Source organism: Artibeus jamaicensis, unplaced genomic scaffold (assembly GCF_021234435.1).
Source record: "Artibeus jamaicensis isolate MK-2021 breed Jamaican fruit bat unplaced genomic scaffold, CSHL_Jam_final contig_426, whole genome shotgun sequence".
NCBI classification, from domain to species: domain Eukaryota; kingdom Metazoa; phylum Chordata; class Mammalia; order Chiroptera; family Phyllostomidae; genus Artibeus; species Artibeus jamaicensis.
The window spans coordinates 4,273,468-4,288,466 of record NW_026521826.1 but is presented as its reverse complement, the minus strand read 5'-3'; the positions used below and the strand labels follow the sequence as shown (position 1 = coordinate 4,288,466).

The 14,999-nt window shown below is 41.9% G+C and overlaps 1 protein-coding gene across 2 annotated transcripts in view; it reads right to left on the bottom strand.

Annotated features, from left to right (window-relative positions):
- Positions 1-14,999, bottom strand: part of CAMK1D (calcium/calmodulin dependent protein kinase ID) — a 391,400-nt gene that overhangs the window by 153,741 nt on the left and 222,660 nt on the right. For both annotated transcript variants that reach the window (XM_053665839.1, XM_037155199.2), the window contains exon 3: positions 1,945-2,019. In XM_053665839.1, the coding sequence (XP_053521814.1) occupies positions 1,945-2,019 (75 nt within the window). The remainder of the gene's footprint in view (positions 1-1,944; positions 2,020-14,999) is intronic.

The following is a 14,999-nucleotide window of genomic DNA, read 5'->3' as shown; positions in this document are numbered from 1 at the left end:
AACTGATCTTTCCATCAGCTCCTGCTGCTAAGCACGCAGATGGTCCCCAATCTACAACAGTTCCACTTACAACTTTATCTGCAGAGATGTCCTGACGAAATGATATGGGTGTCCCTAATGAAGCCAGGCTGCATTGAGGACCTAGTATTTATGGAGACCATTTCCCACGCACTTCTCTCATTCAATACTCATGATAGCCGCTAATGCAGATATTGTGGCGATCCCCTTTTTTTTTCCAGTTAAGGAAACTGATGCTCAGAGAGCTCCATTTATTTGTCCACATTCATGTAGCTAGTAACAGGCAGGGCTGAGATTTCCATATTTGAGGTACTTTTTAACTGATTGACAGTTCCAACACAGAACTAAAGCCAGCGACTACACATAGCTTTAAATTAAAATATTAACCCCTTCTCTTCACCATCAATAAAAGAAGAACACATTTAAATATACCACTGACATTTTGTGGGCTTTTTCTTGTTACCAGAATTCCACATTCTTCCTATTGGGCAGTCAATATTTGGTGGGAAATTTGACTCACCTGCTTCTTTAAGAGCAGACTCTATACAAAACAAAGGCACATGAGCTCCTAGGGAGTGTCCCCAGATTGGGGAGAGCTACCACCTCTAGGAAGAACTAGAATGTGGCAAAGTATACAACCAACAGGGTAGCCAGGAGCCAGGGGAGGCTGACCTCAGGCAGCTGGCAGTTGGAAGGGAGCCTGCAGTTCACGCCTCCACCACACACACCTGCAAGGCCTCGGGGCACCGCCCGGGCTGTCCTGCGCCGTGCACTTCCAGTCTGCACACTTTTAAACGCTTACACAGAAATGTCACCACTTACTAAAAATATTTTAAAGACAATGGAAGGCTGAATAATATGCCTCGATGAGCACTACTTTGCATCCTAATATGATCCCCAGTTAAGGTGTCGTTTAAACATTCATAAGGGAAAAAAAGAGATAGATTAAGTAAATAAATTGTTAGGCTAATCCTCAACCCTTCTGAATAGCTCTGGCAATCCAAAGTCTGACAATCACAAATATAATAATGTAAGTATATATTCTGACCGCCGACAAAATATATACTTCAGTCAGTCAGCTCAATAATAGGGTATTTCAGAATTTATTTTTCCAGGTCATGATTGAAGGCCAACACTCTTATACAGTTTCCATCACTGAATTCTAATAAATCCAGGCCTGGACTCCTCCTAGGAATTGTATCACTCAGAGTGAAGCATTCGTGCGTGTGAGGGGAGAGGTCAACTTCACCTCACATTTAAAAAATACATGTTCAAGTACAGCCACTAATTGAACATTTAGCTCTCTCATTTCCTCCCTCTTCTGGTCATCTCCAGTGTTACTAGAAAGCAGAAACAGCCTACTGGGGCTGAGAGTGTCAAGGTGTAACTCCAGTTACGCTTTCCTTACTCTGGCCTGAACTGCTGTTCAGCCTCTCATGTGTTTATCAGGCAGCAGAAGAATACAGGGCACACAGCTGCCATCTGCTGCAGCCGCCCCCAGCCGCCCCCAGCCACCGCAGAAATGAAGACGAGGGTGGGAACTCCTCCCAGAGACCAGAGCAGAGTGTACTTTACCGTGGGCCCACAGAAGCGTTTTCAGGAAGCAACGCTTCGATCTGACATGTTAAAAAGCAAAACAGTCATCCCGAAGGTAGGTGTACCCTGCAACAGTAGCATCGAATCCCACTGTGGAAACATCAGATTTTCAGCTGCGCCCAGCAGCTACAGGCTAGACCAAGTGAGGCCTGCAGCCTCCTGTGTTCAGCCAACTGTCTTTAGTTGGGAACACACATTTCCAATGTCCCACAGTCCTCACCACTCCCTGTTGTCTTGCCTGGCCCACTACAGTAATGAACTTTACCACCTGGCCCTTTAGGCATTTGAATTTTGCAAGTCCACACCCATCAGTGTAAAAAAGGTACTTACAGCTGCATGACCAAGTATAAGTGGTTTGGGCTTTCATAGATATCTTCCAGGGCGACAATGTTTTCATGCTTAATCCTGAAAGAAAAAAAATGAAACACACAAAGAAGTAAGTATGACATGAAAACTTTTCAAAACAGATGTCACTGTAGCAAAGTGTTTTAGATGTTAAAAAAAGAAACAAGCTCAAAATGGAGTCTCCTGTGCTAAGCTCCGCAGTAGCAAATCAAGACTTAATACCTAATGTAACTGCAATACAAGCCCCCAGACATGCGGTCTTAACTGGTGAGTCTGGAATTTTCTGGTTGACATAAGAGGTAATCTGCTACATTCTATCCTCTATAAATAGATGACCTAACCCAGAAACAATCCATTATTTTCCCCTTTTGCCAATGAAATCCTTCCGTTTTTTGTAGCCCCTCAGAGCTCTTTTCTATTTGCTTGATGAGATGGTGCCTGATTCATGAATTGTTCAATAAAGCCAATTAGACCTCTACATTTTTTCAGCTGAATTTCTGTTACATAACGCAATCCAAACTCCTTACTGTGACATTTAAGTGTCTCCAACCTTGTTTCCAGACCTATTTCCCATTATTCTTCCCCTACTGTCCGTCCCCCTTCATTCTTTCTGGAGGCTGTATACCCTCCGATGCAGCAACGCTGGATTAACTGCTGTTGCTTCATGCATATGCCAGCCTCTTAGCATTTATTCACACGAACCTCAAAAATGGGCCAAGCCTGTCAAAATCCCACGAACTTGCAGGGAGAATTTATTTCTCATTCTTTTGTAGTCTCCCCCTGGCATCACAGGCCTGCCTAAACAGTTCAGTGTCTGCAAATCCTCCCCAGAACAGCCGAGATGTTTCAGGGGACAGTTTCCTTGTCAAGTTCATGACTCCAGTGTAGGCAAAGGCAATGCAGACTGACCTCCCACTGGGACTCTAGTCACCACCACCACCAATACCAATCTGGTTCTCTGAGCAAACTAGACAGATGCTGCTCAAAGTGTGGTTGCCAAAGAGCAGTGCTAGCATCTCCTGGGAACCTGTTAGAGAATGCAAATTCTCGGGCCCTCCCCCTGTCAGAATCAGAATCTGTAGGGGTGGGCCCAGAAATGTTTCAATAAAATCCCCAGATGATCTGTATGCACCACGTTGAGCTGGAGAAATTCTGTACTAGGCCGGTGCTTCTCAAGGGAAGTATGCACGGGAGTCACCTGGGGTTCTGGTTGCACACCCTCACTGAGCAGGGCTGGGATTGCCAGGGGGGTGGGGGAGTGTCCCGTGAGTCTGCACCTCTAACAAGGTCCTGGAGATGCTGATGCTGCTGGTCTACAGACCACACACTCTGACAGCCAAGGCCTAACTACAGAATCAAGAGAGAAGGGAACAGCCTAATGCTAGCCCCTGGAACCTTCCACTAACAGCAGTTCTGCTCAGAGTACAAGGCCTGGTATTTATTTAAAGCATTTGCGAGGAGAATCATTTCATGACTCCATGAGCTAATTAGCTCTTACCACAAGCTGTTCACTGAAATGATTGCTGAACCGCCTAAAAGCCAGCATTTAACAAACAGATGCTTATGAACCCCCATAAGCAGGGACTACATTTTACTCATTTTGTTTTTCTCTTGTACCTGCATTGATCTGTTAAATAAATGTTTCCTGAATGGATGGAATTTAAAGGTTGTTACTATTAAACAGCCAAATGATTATTTAGTTTGGGAAAACAAAGTGTAAGTAATAAATATTCCTAAGTGTAAGATGTCTGCCTCTCAAAAAGAAGTTTACAAGGTGAAACAGACCGGAATATCACCACCTTGCCCTTGAGCAAGTGAAAGAAAGACACAAAACAGTTAACTGAGAGTGGCACTGCTTTGATTCCTCCAGCTTTTATTAGTCAAGGCAGGTGTTTGTAGGAGCCGAGGTGACAGATGATACTCAACTCACTTTTACCTGATTCCAAATTGTCAACCTCATTATCTGTGGCAGCGGTTACTGTGATACCTGAGCAAAATAATAGCAGCAATATGTTACATGAACCGGGTGACCTCTGCCACCAAGAAAACCAAGACAGGTTAATCTGGGACTGCCCAGATCCTCGGTGTCTGTGGATTGTCGTCACTGACTGTAACTGAAGGAACATCACTGCAGAAAGTATAAGCGTATGGATTTTCCCCTTCACTAATGTTTTAACATTTGCCATTGGAATCAGTAACATGGGCATGCATATTTTCTTCCAGTCAGCTGAGTTAATCTGGGGGTTAAGAGCTTAGACTTGTGGGAAAGTAAAAGGAATGTGATTCATATGTAGAGTTGTCAGATTAAAATGCAGGGCACCCAGTTATGTTTAATTCTCAATAAACAATGAATACTTTTTTAGTATAAGTATCCCAAATACTGCATTGTTGTTTAGCCTGAAGTCCAAATATGACTGGGCACCCTACACTTTCATGTGCTGACTCTGGCCATCCCACTTACCGTGAGTCCCAGTCAATGAGACTCTTCAGTGGGCCACAGATTTGTCCCCAGGGTGACAGCTGCCCTTGGAGTTTGGGCCATGAAGGCAGTTTGAGCCTCAGACTACAGCTATTAACACAGATTCAAATACATACAAAGAATCGGCTGTGTACAAAGCCCTTGCCCAGCCAAAGCAGGAGACTCCAGTATATTAAGAATATAATCCCTTCTTTGGATGCAGGGAATGGAGAAATCAGTCTATTTACCCTGCCATGTCTAACAACGGGTTCTCACAATGGCTGGAATGACCATTTGTATGCTACTAACTACCCTAACTATTCCTCTTACTCTACTAACTGTTCTTCTTACCTAATGAATCAAGCAATCAAGCAATTGCCATTTACTGACTTTTTACCATGTGTCTGGGAGAACACAAGAAAAAAATAAGGTTTTGCCCTCAAAAAACCTCTCCATCACCTACATGGAGAGATCCATGAAGCAGTTAGGAAAGAATTAAATGCTAAACTGTAGAACTGGTGCTAAATTCAGAGAAAGCAAGGCCAGCTCTGGATCAGAATTACAGTGGAGGCCTCCAGGAAATAATGGGAGTTGAGCTGGGATAAGTAATGTTTGAATAAGCACACTTCAGAAATTTTAAAGAAATCCTAAAATGGCCTCTTAAATGTCTCTTAAGAAAAGTATTTTAACTAACTTGTTTATACTAGAACACAATAAAAGCAAACATTCAGGCTCCTCACAGCTATTTTCAGATACTTTGGTCCACCCTCAGATTCCCTGAGATATACAGACACTGCACTTCACATTCAATCATTAGTTTAGTACGTAGGTTCTCTTCACAAAAGGCCACGTAAATGCCCATGAACATGACTTTGGGCGCCCACCATGTACCAGGCATGGAAGTAGGCATCACAAGAGAGACATGTCAGCCTTGGGAAGTCACACAGGCAGGCATCAGCTGCACTTAGAACACTTCCCAGGTGGTCTTTGATATGTTTACTGGAAAAGCAGCCTCCTTATAATTTACAGTGACTCCTGGGACCAACACAGAACAAGCTTACACCCTCCTCTCACATATCCTGCAAATGCTTGACAAACACAATAGCTCTGCTTAGTCTTCTCATCAGTGATTGGCCAGTTCTCCCATGTGGTTTATATGCCTCTCATGTTATCGTCACTCTTGTTCGTCTAGACTAGAACATTCAGAACTTATGTAATGATCCCAGTGAAAATACAGCACCAGGAACAGGGTATTAATGAAGTAGAACTATTAACTGTCATACCATGAGGTGGTTATTATATTTTTGCAATAAAGCCTAACATTAGATTCTTTTTTGTTTTTGTTTTTTAAACTGTTGGCACATAAAGAATATAAGCTCCACAGACATGGGAATTTTTTTTTTTTTTACAATTTTATTCACTACTGTCTCCCCAATCCCAGGAAAAGTACATGGTTGGTAGTATTTTCAATATATAGCTGTTGAATGAATAAATGAGTGAATGGAGTTAATAAATGAAAAAATATTCAGCTTAGAGTCAATTAAATGACCAGATCATTTTTACCTGAATTTCTACCAAAGAAGATCTCCTTTCTTACTCAAACTTGACCTCTAAACTTAAAGTCTCCACTTTTAGCATCATTAAATTCGATCTTATAAGTTTCCATGCAATGGGTCACATGATCAGGAATATTCTGAATGTTGATTCTCTCATGTATTATATTATTACCCCTCTCAACTTAGGGCCCTCTGCGTAGTTGGTTGGTACACATCCACCTATATGTCTTTATGCATATTCTTGAAGTCTCGAGTGGGAAGGTTCTACGTCAAAGCTCCATAGTGTTCCACCAGAGGCCCCCATCAACGTAATTGAGACACCGTTCAGCTGTATTCAACTGCTGTCAAGTTGCTAACCCGGCAATACTATCAATTCTAGCCTGTGTTTTATCACCCTATCTATAAGAAGACAATTAGATCCTTTGCTAAAAGGGCATTCTTCAGTTTTATGTAACACATAATACTTCTTAAAGGGAAGATGGGTGGTCAGAAAGATTTGTTCTTAGTAAACCCACGGTGGCCCCTAACAACCACTACAGTCTCTACAGTCTCTACTAAATGATCACAAACCATCTGCTTGATTAACTGTTCCAGCATTTCACTGTGCATTGAAGTCAAACTTCCAGGTCTATACATCTCATACTCTTAACCTTTTTTATATCTGGAAATCTTACCAACATCTCTCATATGGTGGGAGACCCCCAAAAAACTAGAATTTATTTATAAAAAGCTGTGTGTTCATTCTTATATGTTTAAACTTCAGTCACCTTTAAAGTATTCTCCATTTCATTCAACTATTGAGAAGTTTTTCCCCACTACTCAAAACAGTTTCTGGACTCGCCAATTTTGATGCCTTTTAGTGCTTCTGCCATTTCTTGTTTCACCTCTTCCACATCAGCAAAATGTTTCCCTTTGAGGACATTTTAACTCACCCATCATGAAATGTGCAAACGCATTGAAAGAGTCTTCAATAAAAATTCACCAAAGCCAAACACAGCCTCTCACAACAACGCCAGCTAGTGCACGGACGCAGATGGGTTGCTAGGACACTCTTCTAGCGGGGGAAGCCTGCACGACAAGGGGCCCACCCCCAGAAGATAATCCCGGTTTGGGGGTTCCCACTGCTATTGTGTTCTCAAACATTTCCACTGTGACTCTTTTGTGATAAGTGCACTTTCCTCAGTCCCCTGGGATGTAACAAATGTGAATCTAGCAATGAACCAATTTTACAACCTCCTGTAGGCCCTCCTTACACAACTGTTTTATGTACCCCATTACTGAGTGCTCACTGTGTGTCAAGACTGTACTAAGGATTTTTCATGATTTCATTTAATGCAACAATCCTGCAAAGCATATACCATTCTGCTCACTTTCAAAAGAGAACAAGTGAGACTGTAAGAGGTGAAATATTCCAAGGTCCTACGGCCGGTGATTGGAATTGCTGAGATTCTAACACCGAAGTCCGTCATCAAGCGCTTATGCGGTGACTTCATATTAACTAAGTTATAATAAGAATGTAGAAGAGCTCATAAATTCCGAGTTCTGTGTATAAAATTATAACACCTAAAGTCAAGGTATTAAATTTCATAACTGACAATAAAATATCCACTTTGGGAGTCTAGAGATTTACAGAACCATCCTGTATTTTAGTGGAAGCTCTCACGCTTCCAGTAAACATCCTGACAGATGAAACCCCACTGTCAGAGTGAACTACAGGAACAGACAGGAGTGGATGAAACAGTTAGGAGTCCAGAAATTATAACTAGGAAGTGCCTTCAACAGCCCAGATCTGCCAGTATCAGCAAAAAGTGGACAGAGGGGTGGGCATGTCAGCCACAAGCAAATGAAAACCAAGCTTCTGTTGTTACCCCTGCATAGCTTGATAGCTAAATCCCTACAGATCAGTGTTCCGTCCTTCCAAAACCCGGTCAGGAGGACTTTCATACATGAGAAATGTTCACCCCACAAAAGCAATGAACAAAAATGCAAAGGGGTAATGTCACTAAAAGCAACTTGAAGTGATAAACTTTAGTTTTTTAACATTTTATTTATTCATTTTTAGAGAGAGGGAAAGAAAAGGAAAGAAACATCAATGTTTGAGAGAAACATTGACTGATTGCCTCTTGTGTGCCTCCAACTAGGGACCTGGCCTGCAACCCAGGCATGAGCCCCGACTAGGAATTGAACCCCAACTAGGAATTGAACCAGTGACCTTTAGTTTCTCAGGCCAGTGCTCAGTCCACTGAACCACACCAGCCAGGGCTAAACTTCACTTAATTTTAATCACTTATCGTCTACTAGACCCAAAGTAAACATTAGCTGATGCAGCTATGTACAGAGGGTAAATGGTTCATATGGCAATCTTCAGCAAAGTCTCTCTCATCTCCCAAAATATATAGAAGTGGATGGAGGATAGCAGGCCCAGGCAGAGAAAGAGAGGAAAAAGCTGAATAAAAAAATAGCACATGGGCATCAATGCAGACTCCTGCCTGCACGATGACTGACAGCCAAATCAGAAAACCCTGAATGAGTCAAGAAATCATTCTAAAGGCAATGAAGAGAAAAAATCAGTGCCAAATGCACAAGCCAGCCCCATTCCTGCCCCTGAGCTGGAGGAAACATCAGGACCCCATGGGCAGGCACTCCACTGAATGCACACGCTTCTGAAAAATGATGGCTACATCATTTCTCCCTCCAGTCTAAGTCTCCGTAGTTCACGGACTCAGAATGTTTGAACTCCATGCAAAAAGAGAGAAGTTAGAAAAACACATTAGAGGAGAGAAAGGAAAGTTCAGCATTTTTTACTTCTTGTCATCCAGGCATGGTTCACTGACTTGGGGCGGGACAATCGTGGCAGCGATTTTGAGAATTATCAGAAGGAAAAGGCGACAGGACACCTTTCCTTCACGTTGGCATTCTTTGGGTATGGTCACTTATCTACTCAGGTTAGAGAAGCCGCTGGAGGGTAGAGACGGAAGGAAATATAATCAGAAGGGACAGACAGGAGACCAGGTGATTGTGAGTGATGGCAACACAAGGATGGCAGAGGAGCAGATGTCCCCAGGGAAGCGAGGCGGAAGTTACTGCGACCAGCCGCGCCCAGCTCCCTGTCCTCCTCTCAGGCACCTGGGGGTTAGCTGTGCAGTCAGGGAAAGGCCTCTCTCAGGGGAGAAGCCCACCCCTCTCAGGCAAACACCTTAGAGGACGAGGTCTTTCACTACCCACCACCCTTTTTGCCTAAATGGCCCAGAAATTTTTAATTTTATTCACAAAAAAACGATACAATGGTTTTCTGACATGGCAAATTGCCTTAATAATATTTGAATACCATCCAGGTGTCTTAGTGAATGCTCCTGTTTGTCTAAGTAAATGTTACATTTTTTTTTTATTAAAGAAAATCACTTCCTCCTTTCTTGGGTCAGATTTTCTCCTACTGTAAAGCAGTACAGGAAACAATGCTGAGAGTGTCAGGGTGCTATCAGTCACAAAGGAGAGTAACAGCTGACATGTTTTCCAGATGCTATTAAAAATAATACATTTTTTATAAACTAACAGGCGCATTCACAGATGTCATCTCATTTCGTTCTCTTAACAAGTCTATAAAGTAGGCATTATTAGTCTTGTTGTATAGATGATCACTCCCAGTTTATGTTGACTTAACTGCTCTCCCTGTCTCCCTCTGGGGTTGCTCCCTTGCTAGCCATTCTCCACGTGTCTCCTGAGCCTTCACTTCGTGATATTGAACTGATCGAACATCTTAGTTAGAAATCCTCCAACTGCTCCCTAGAGTCCAGAATCAAGTCCAAACGACTCCACATGACATACTAGATCCCTCGTTGCCATCCCACCTCCTCTTCTACCACTGCCCCACACCAAAACTTTATTGGGCCTAGGCAGCTCTTGCACACCTGTGCACACCTTCTCTGGCCACACAGGTATGCTCATCCTTCTCATATCTTCTTATTAAACTACTCGTTCTCGAGACTCATTCTGTATCACCACCGCTGAGAACCCTTAACTATTCCTTACCTCTCACAGGGCTGAACCCCTCTCTCTCAGGCCACCCCACTTCTTTAATCAGCCTATTGTATATACTGCATTGTATCCCAAGTACTGTGTGCATGCATATGCGTGTATGTATTTAAATGACTTCACATGCAGGTTTCAGTAGGTATGGTTACATATCAAACTGATGACTGGTTACCTCAGGAAGTGCTAGGGTGGGAGGTTTTTCCAGTTACTCTGAAGCAGTGTTCTTCATCTGAACCACAGAAGAGAGAAATATTATTGAAGTGGCTATTTTTCTCATTTTTCCCAAGGATGCACCATTGTAGGTGTGTACTAAAGTTAACTCAGCATATTCAGCAAATGCCTTAGGGCATTAGGACTTGATTCTCTCATTGAAGCCAATTTGAGAAAGGTTACTAGGCTGTTGTATTGCCAAATATTTTTTAAAAGTTCTTGATCAAAATCATTAACACCTGAATCGCCAAAAGATAGACTTAATGCTGGACACAGAAATCCATAGAGATTCATTTAACTGCTCAAGCAATTGGGAGATTAGGCTAGGTCTCAGTTCTGACGCACTTAACTGCAAGATGTCAGAGAAGTCATTAAATACTTTCTGACTGCAGTTCCTCCTTTGTTAAACGAACATCAAAATATGTGGTCTCATTATTTATAAACATATACATATATATATATACACATTTGTAGAGATAAAATATCATTCTATACACATATTGTGTACACATATATGTATCATATTATATGCAAAGAGAAATCTTGTCTATTAAGAATACAGATCAACCCAGAAATGACAAGAACTCGAAATCCAAAGCTTCAAATCATCTCTCTTTGCTGCCAGCAGATGGGGCTGTAATCAACTAAGGAGCCAACCATGGTATTCAAATCAACTGCATGTTAAGTATGCAAGCCAGTTTTGTTTTGTGTTATTTTAAAAGCATTAAATGATTCATGTGATACTTTTATTATAAAATGTTTTGCTTTGAATCTTTAAAAAATAAATGAATATCAAGCAAAAGCCTCCTCTGCAGCTGACCATATTTTCAAAAAAAGCATCTCAGGCATCTTTGTACAATTTAGGGCGCACGGGGTGGGAGCCAGGCCAGCATCTGTGAGTAGGGAGACCAGACTACACCCTGTAATGACATCATGAAAGGGTCACCCAGTTGGCTGGCCCTGTCTCTATGGGACTACATGCTGGTCATGTCACTTTCCAGGGTCTGTTTCCTCCTCTGAAATTAATTAGTCAAACAGGATGCTCTCTGAGGCCCTTTCCAGCTCTGTCAGTCAGTGAATCTAAAATGTTAACAATGGGTACGGAGGTATATATGGGCCCACAAAGCTTGACTCTAAGCCAGTACGCAGCAGTCTCCAGCCCAGGGCTTGCTACAGCGAAGTCTGGGTTACCATTCAGACTCGACAACCTCTCTTTCCACCTGGGTGACTTTGTCAGACATGGAACAGGCCTCCTGGAGACAGGAAGCCATTTACACAGAAAAGAGATTCTTTCCCTCCTCCTTTAGCCCTGGACCAATAGATAAATGACCAAGTGGTTTGCTCATGTCCAGAACAGCTGCAGAAGATCCAGCTGGGGATTGGCTGTCACAAGTTAGGTCCAAGAAAGCATGAAAAATGTTGTGGAAGAATGAATAAATAAACGAATGATTAATTCTGGCCCTCCTAAAGACTTACAGACCAGAGACACACAGAAGCTGAATACTTGAATAAAAAATATTAGAAAATTTGACTCTGTATATTTCTTCCCTACTCCTGTTATCACCCATAATAAGTTACCGGCGGCTCTCAAACTCGGCTGTATATTAGAATTACCAGAGTTTTAAAATATACTGGTACCTGGGTCCATCCTTGAAGGTTATGATGTAGTTGACTTGGGATGTAGCATAGGCATTGGGAATTAAAAACAAAACAAAACAATAACTAGTGAAATTGAAGCAGTAATCAAAAAATTCCTGGCACACAAAAGCCCTGAACTAGATAGCTTCACAGATGAATTTTACCAAAGATTTAAAAAAGAGCAAAGTCACATCCTTCTCAGACTATTTCAGAAAATTCAAGAACATGGAAAACTCCCAAACTTTTTTTTACGAGGCCAGCATCATCATAACTCTAAAACCAGGTAAAGACACAACAAAGAAAGAAAACCACAGGCCAATATCACTGATGAACATAGATGCAAAAATTCTCAACAAAATATTGGCAATCCAGATCCAGCAATACATTAAAAAGATCATCACCATGATCAAGTGGGATTCATCCCAGGGATGCAAGGATGGTACAATATTCGCAAATCAATAAACGTAATAGATTGCATAAACAAAAGACAAAAACAACTGATCATATCAATAGATGCAGAAAAAGCATTTGATAAGGCACCCTTATCAAATCACAGCACCCGTTTATGATAAAAACACTCAGCAAAGTGGGAGTAGAGGGAGCATTCCTCAACATAGTAAAGGCCATTTAAGGAGAGACCTACAGCCAACATCATACTCAATGGGCAAAAACTAAAAGCTTTCCCACTAAGATCAGGAACAAGACAAGGGTGTCTGCTTTCACCACTTTCTTTCAATATAATACTGGAAGTTCTAGCCACAACAATTAGACAATAAAAAGAAAGAAACACAAATTAGAAAGGAGGAAGTAAAACTGTCATTGTTTGCAGATGACATGATACAGTACATAGAAAACCCTATAGTCTCCACCAAAAAAACTCCTCGACCTAGTAAATGATTTGGCAAAATAGTGGGATGCAAAGTCAAAATTCAGAAATCCATATAGCATTTTTGTACAATAAAATCAGAAATAGAACCTAGGGGGAAAATCCCATCTATTAGGGCAACAAGAAAAATAAAGTACCTGGGAATAAACTTAACCAAGGAGGTAAAAGACCTGTACTCAGAAAACTACAGAACGCTGAAGAAAGAAACCAAGGAAGACACAAATAAATGGAGGTATAGACTGTGTTCATTAATTGGAAGAATTAACTTCACTAAGATGTCCTTACTACCCAAAGCAATCTATACATTCAATTCAATCCCCGTTAAAATATTTCACAGATCTAGAACAAATATTTCAAAAATTCATATGGAGCCAAAAATGACCCCAAATAGCCTCAGCAATCTTGAGAAAGAAGAGCAAAGTAAGAGGGATCACAATGCCTGATATCAAACTATGCTACAAGGCCACTGTAATCAAAACAGTCTGGTACTGGCATAAGAACAGACACTTAGATCATTGGAACAGACAGCCCAGAAATAAACCCAAGTCTCTATGGTCAATTAATATTTGGCAAAGGGGGCAAGAGCATAAAATGGAGTAAAAATAGCCTCTTCAATAAATGGTGTTGGGAGATCTAGACAGCTATATGCCAAAAAAGAAAAGAAAAGAAAAAGAAACAACCTCCAAATTACACCACATAACAGAATAAACTCAAGATGAATAAAAGACTTAAGTTGTAACACCATAAAAATCCTAGAGGAAAACACAGGCAGTAAAATGTCAGCTATCTCATGCAGCAATATTTTCACCGATATATCTCCTAGGGCAAGGGAAATAAACTTATTTTGCCCCCGTGTGTACCTGTGTATGTGTTTATATATATGCACACACACAGAGAGAATCCGTGTGTAGTAAGAAAGGAAACTCTTGCATTCTTTCTTGAGAAAGCACCAGGGAGAGTTTCTTCATAACTGAGATCATAGTCATGATTAGGAAGAACAGTGTGTTTTGCTTTGTTGATGATTTTTTAAAAGGTGTGTGATATACACATCACCTCTGCAAACTGCGGTTTTATGCAGATGGGTGTTAAATACTGAGGCAGGTATGAGTTTATAGCTTTATCATGCCCTGGTAACAAATATGATATGATTATGGTAACCCAAGGGATGTCAACTCTTAAAAAATTTCCCAGGATGAGCTCCAAATTCTCAGAAATGATCCTACAAAAAGACTGCTTGTAATAAACTAGTTGCTATCCATGCAGTTTTCTATCAGAGTTTAGAAGGACACTAGGAGAGCAACTGTGTTGTGAGGGATGAGGGGTGAGAATAGGTAAGAAATCCAGCCACCTGGATGGCCTCTGACAATGACCCCAGGGTAGCCCGGGCAGGGAGGGTGGCAGTGGCTTTGCTCCTATGCTCAAGCGAAACAGCCACTGTGCTCAGGAGGTGGCCGCGGTCTGCGGGCCAGCGGGGGTGGGGGTGGGGGCAGGCCTGGTGGGACGGAGGGCACACAGGCTGCCAGTGCACCGGAGCCGACTCCTCGCAAACCGTCCAGACTTCCTGGGGGCCACTTTGGACCAGAACTTTTCCCCAATCTGGTTTTCCCCAGTTCCTCCAGGTTCTCAACAAACACTTTAGAAACTGCCGGGAAACACAACTGAACAGCTGCAATGGACACCAAACGTGACCGCACCGCGGACGCCGCCACATGCGCGCCAGCGTCTCCACTGACGGGACTTGTAACGAAGGTCTCCAGTTGAACTTCAATTCACCCTGATGAAAGACTACACCTTCTACCTGCTTATGTATTGGGGTTCTATTAAGAATTTGTTTTCAAAAGGGTTCTGCTACTTAAAAAAGAAGAAAAAAACACAAACGAAAAAAGGGGGCAGGGAGAAAAGAAACCAGTGCAAAAAATAATACAGAGTTGAATAGAAAGGTTTCTGCCTACTCCACCTAGAGAAAACTAGTATTATTAAAATATTTTCAGATACAAAGGGAAGACCTGCCTTCGGAAAGTTATTCCCAAAGTTGCTAAGCACTTTTTCCTGAACCAACAGCCTCGTTAGAGTTACTTTTTTAAATTGTGTTACAGTCAGGAAGAGGCCAACGACCCAACAACAGAGACAAGCAGGGGTGAGGAGATATATGTACATGCACACGCACACACACCTACACACACCTACATACACATACCTGCACATACACACACATATACAGGGTAGGGCAGAAGTAGGCTTATAGTTGTTTGTATGAAAA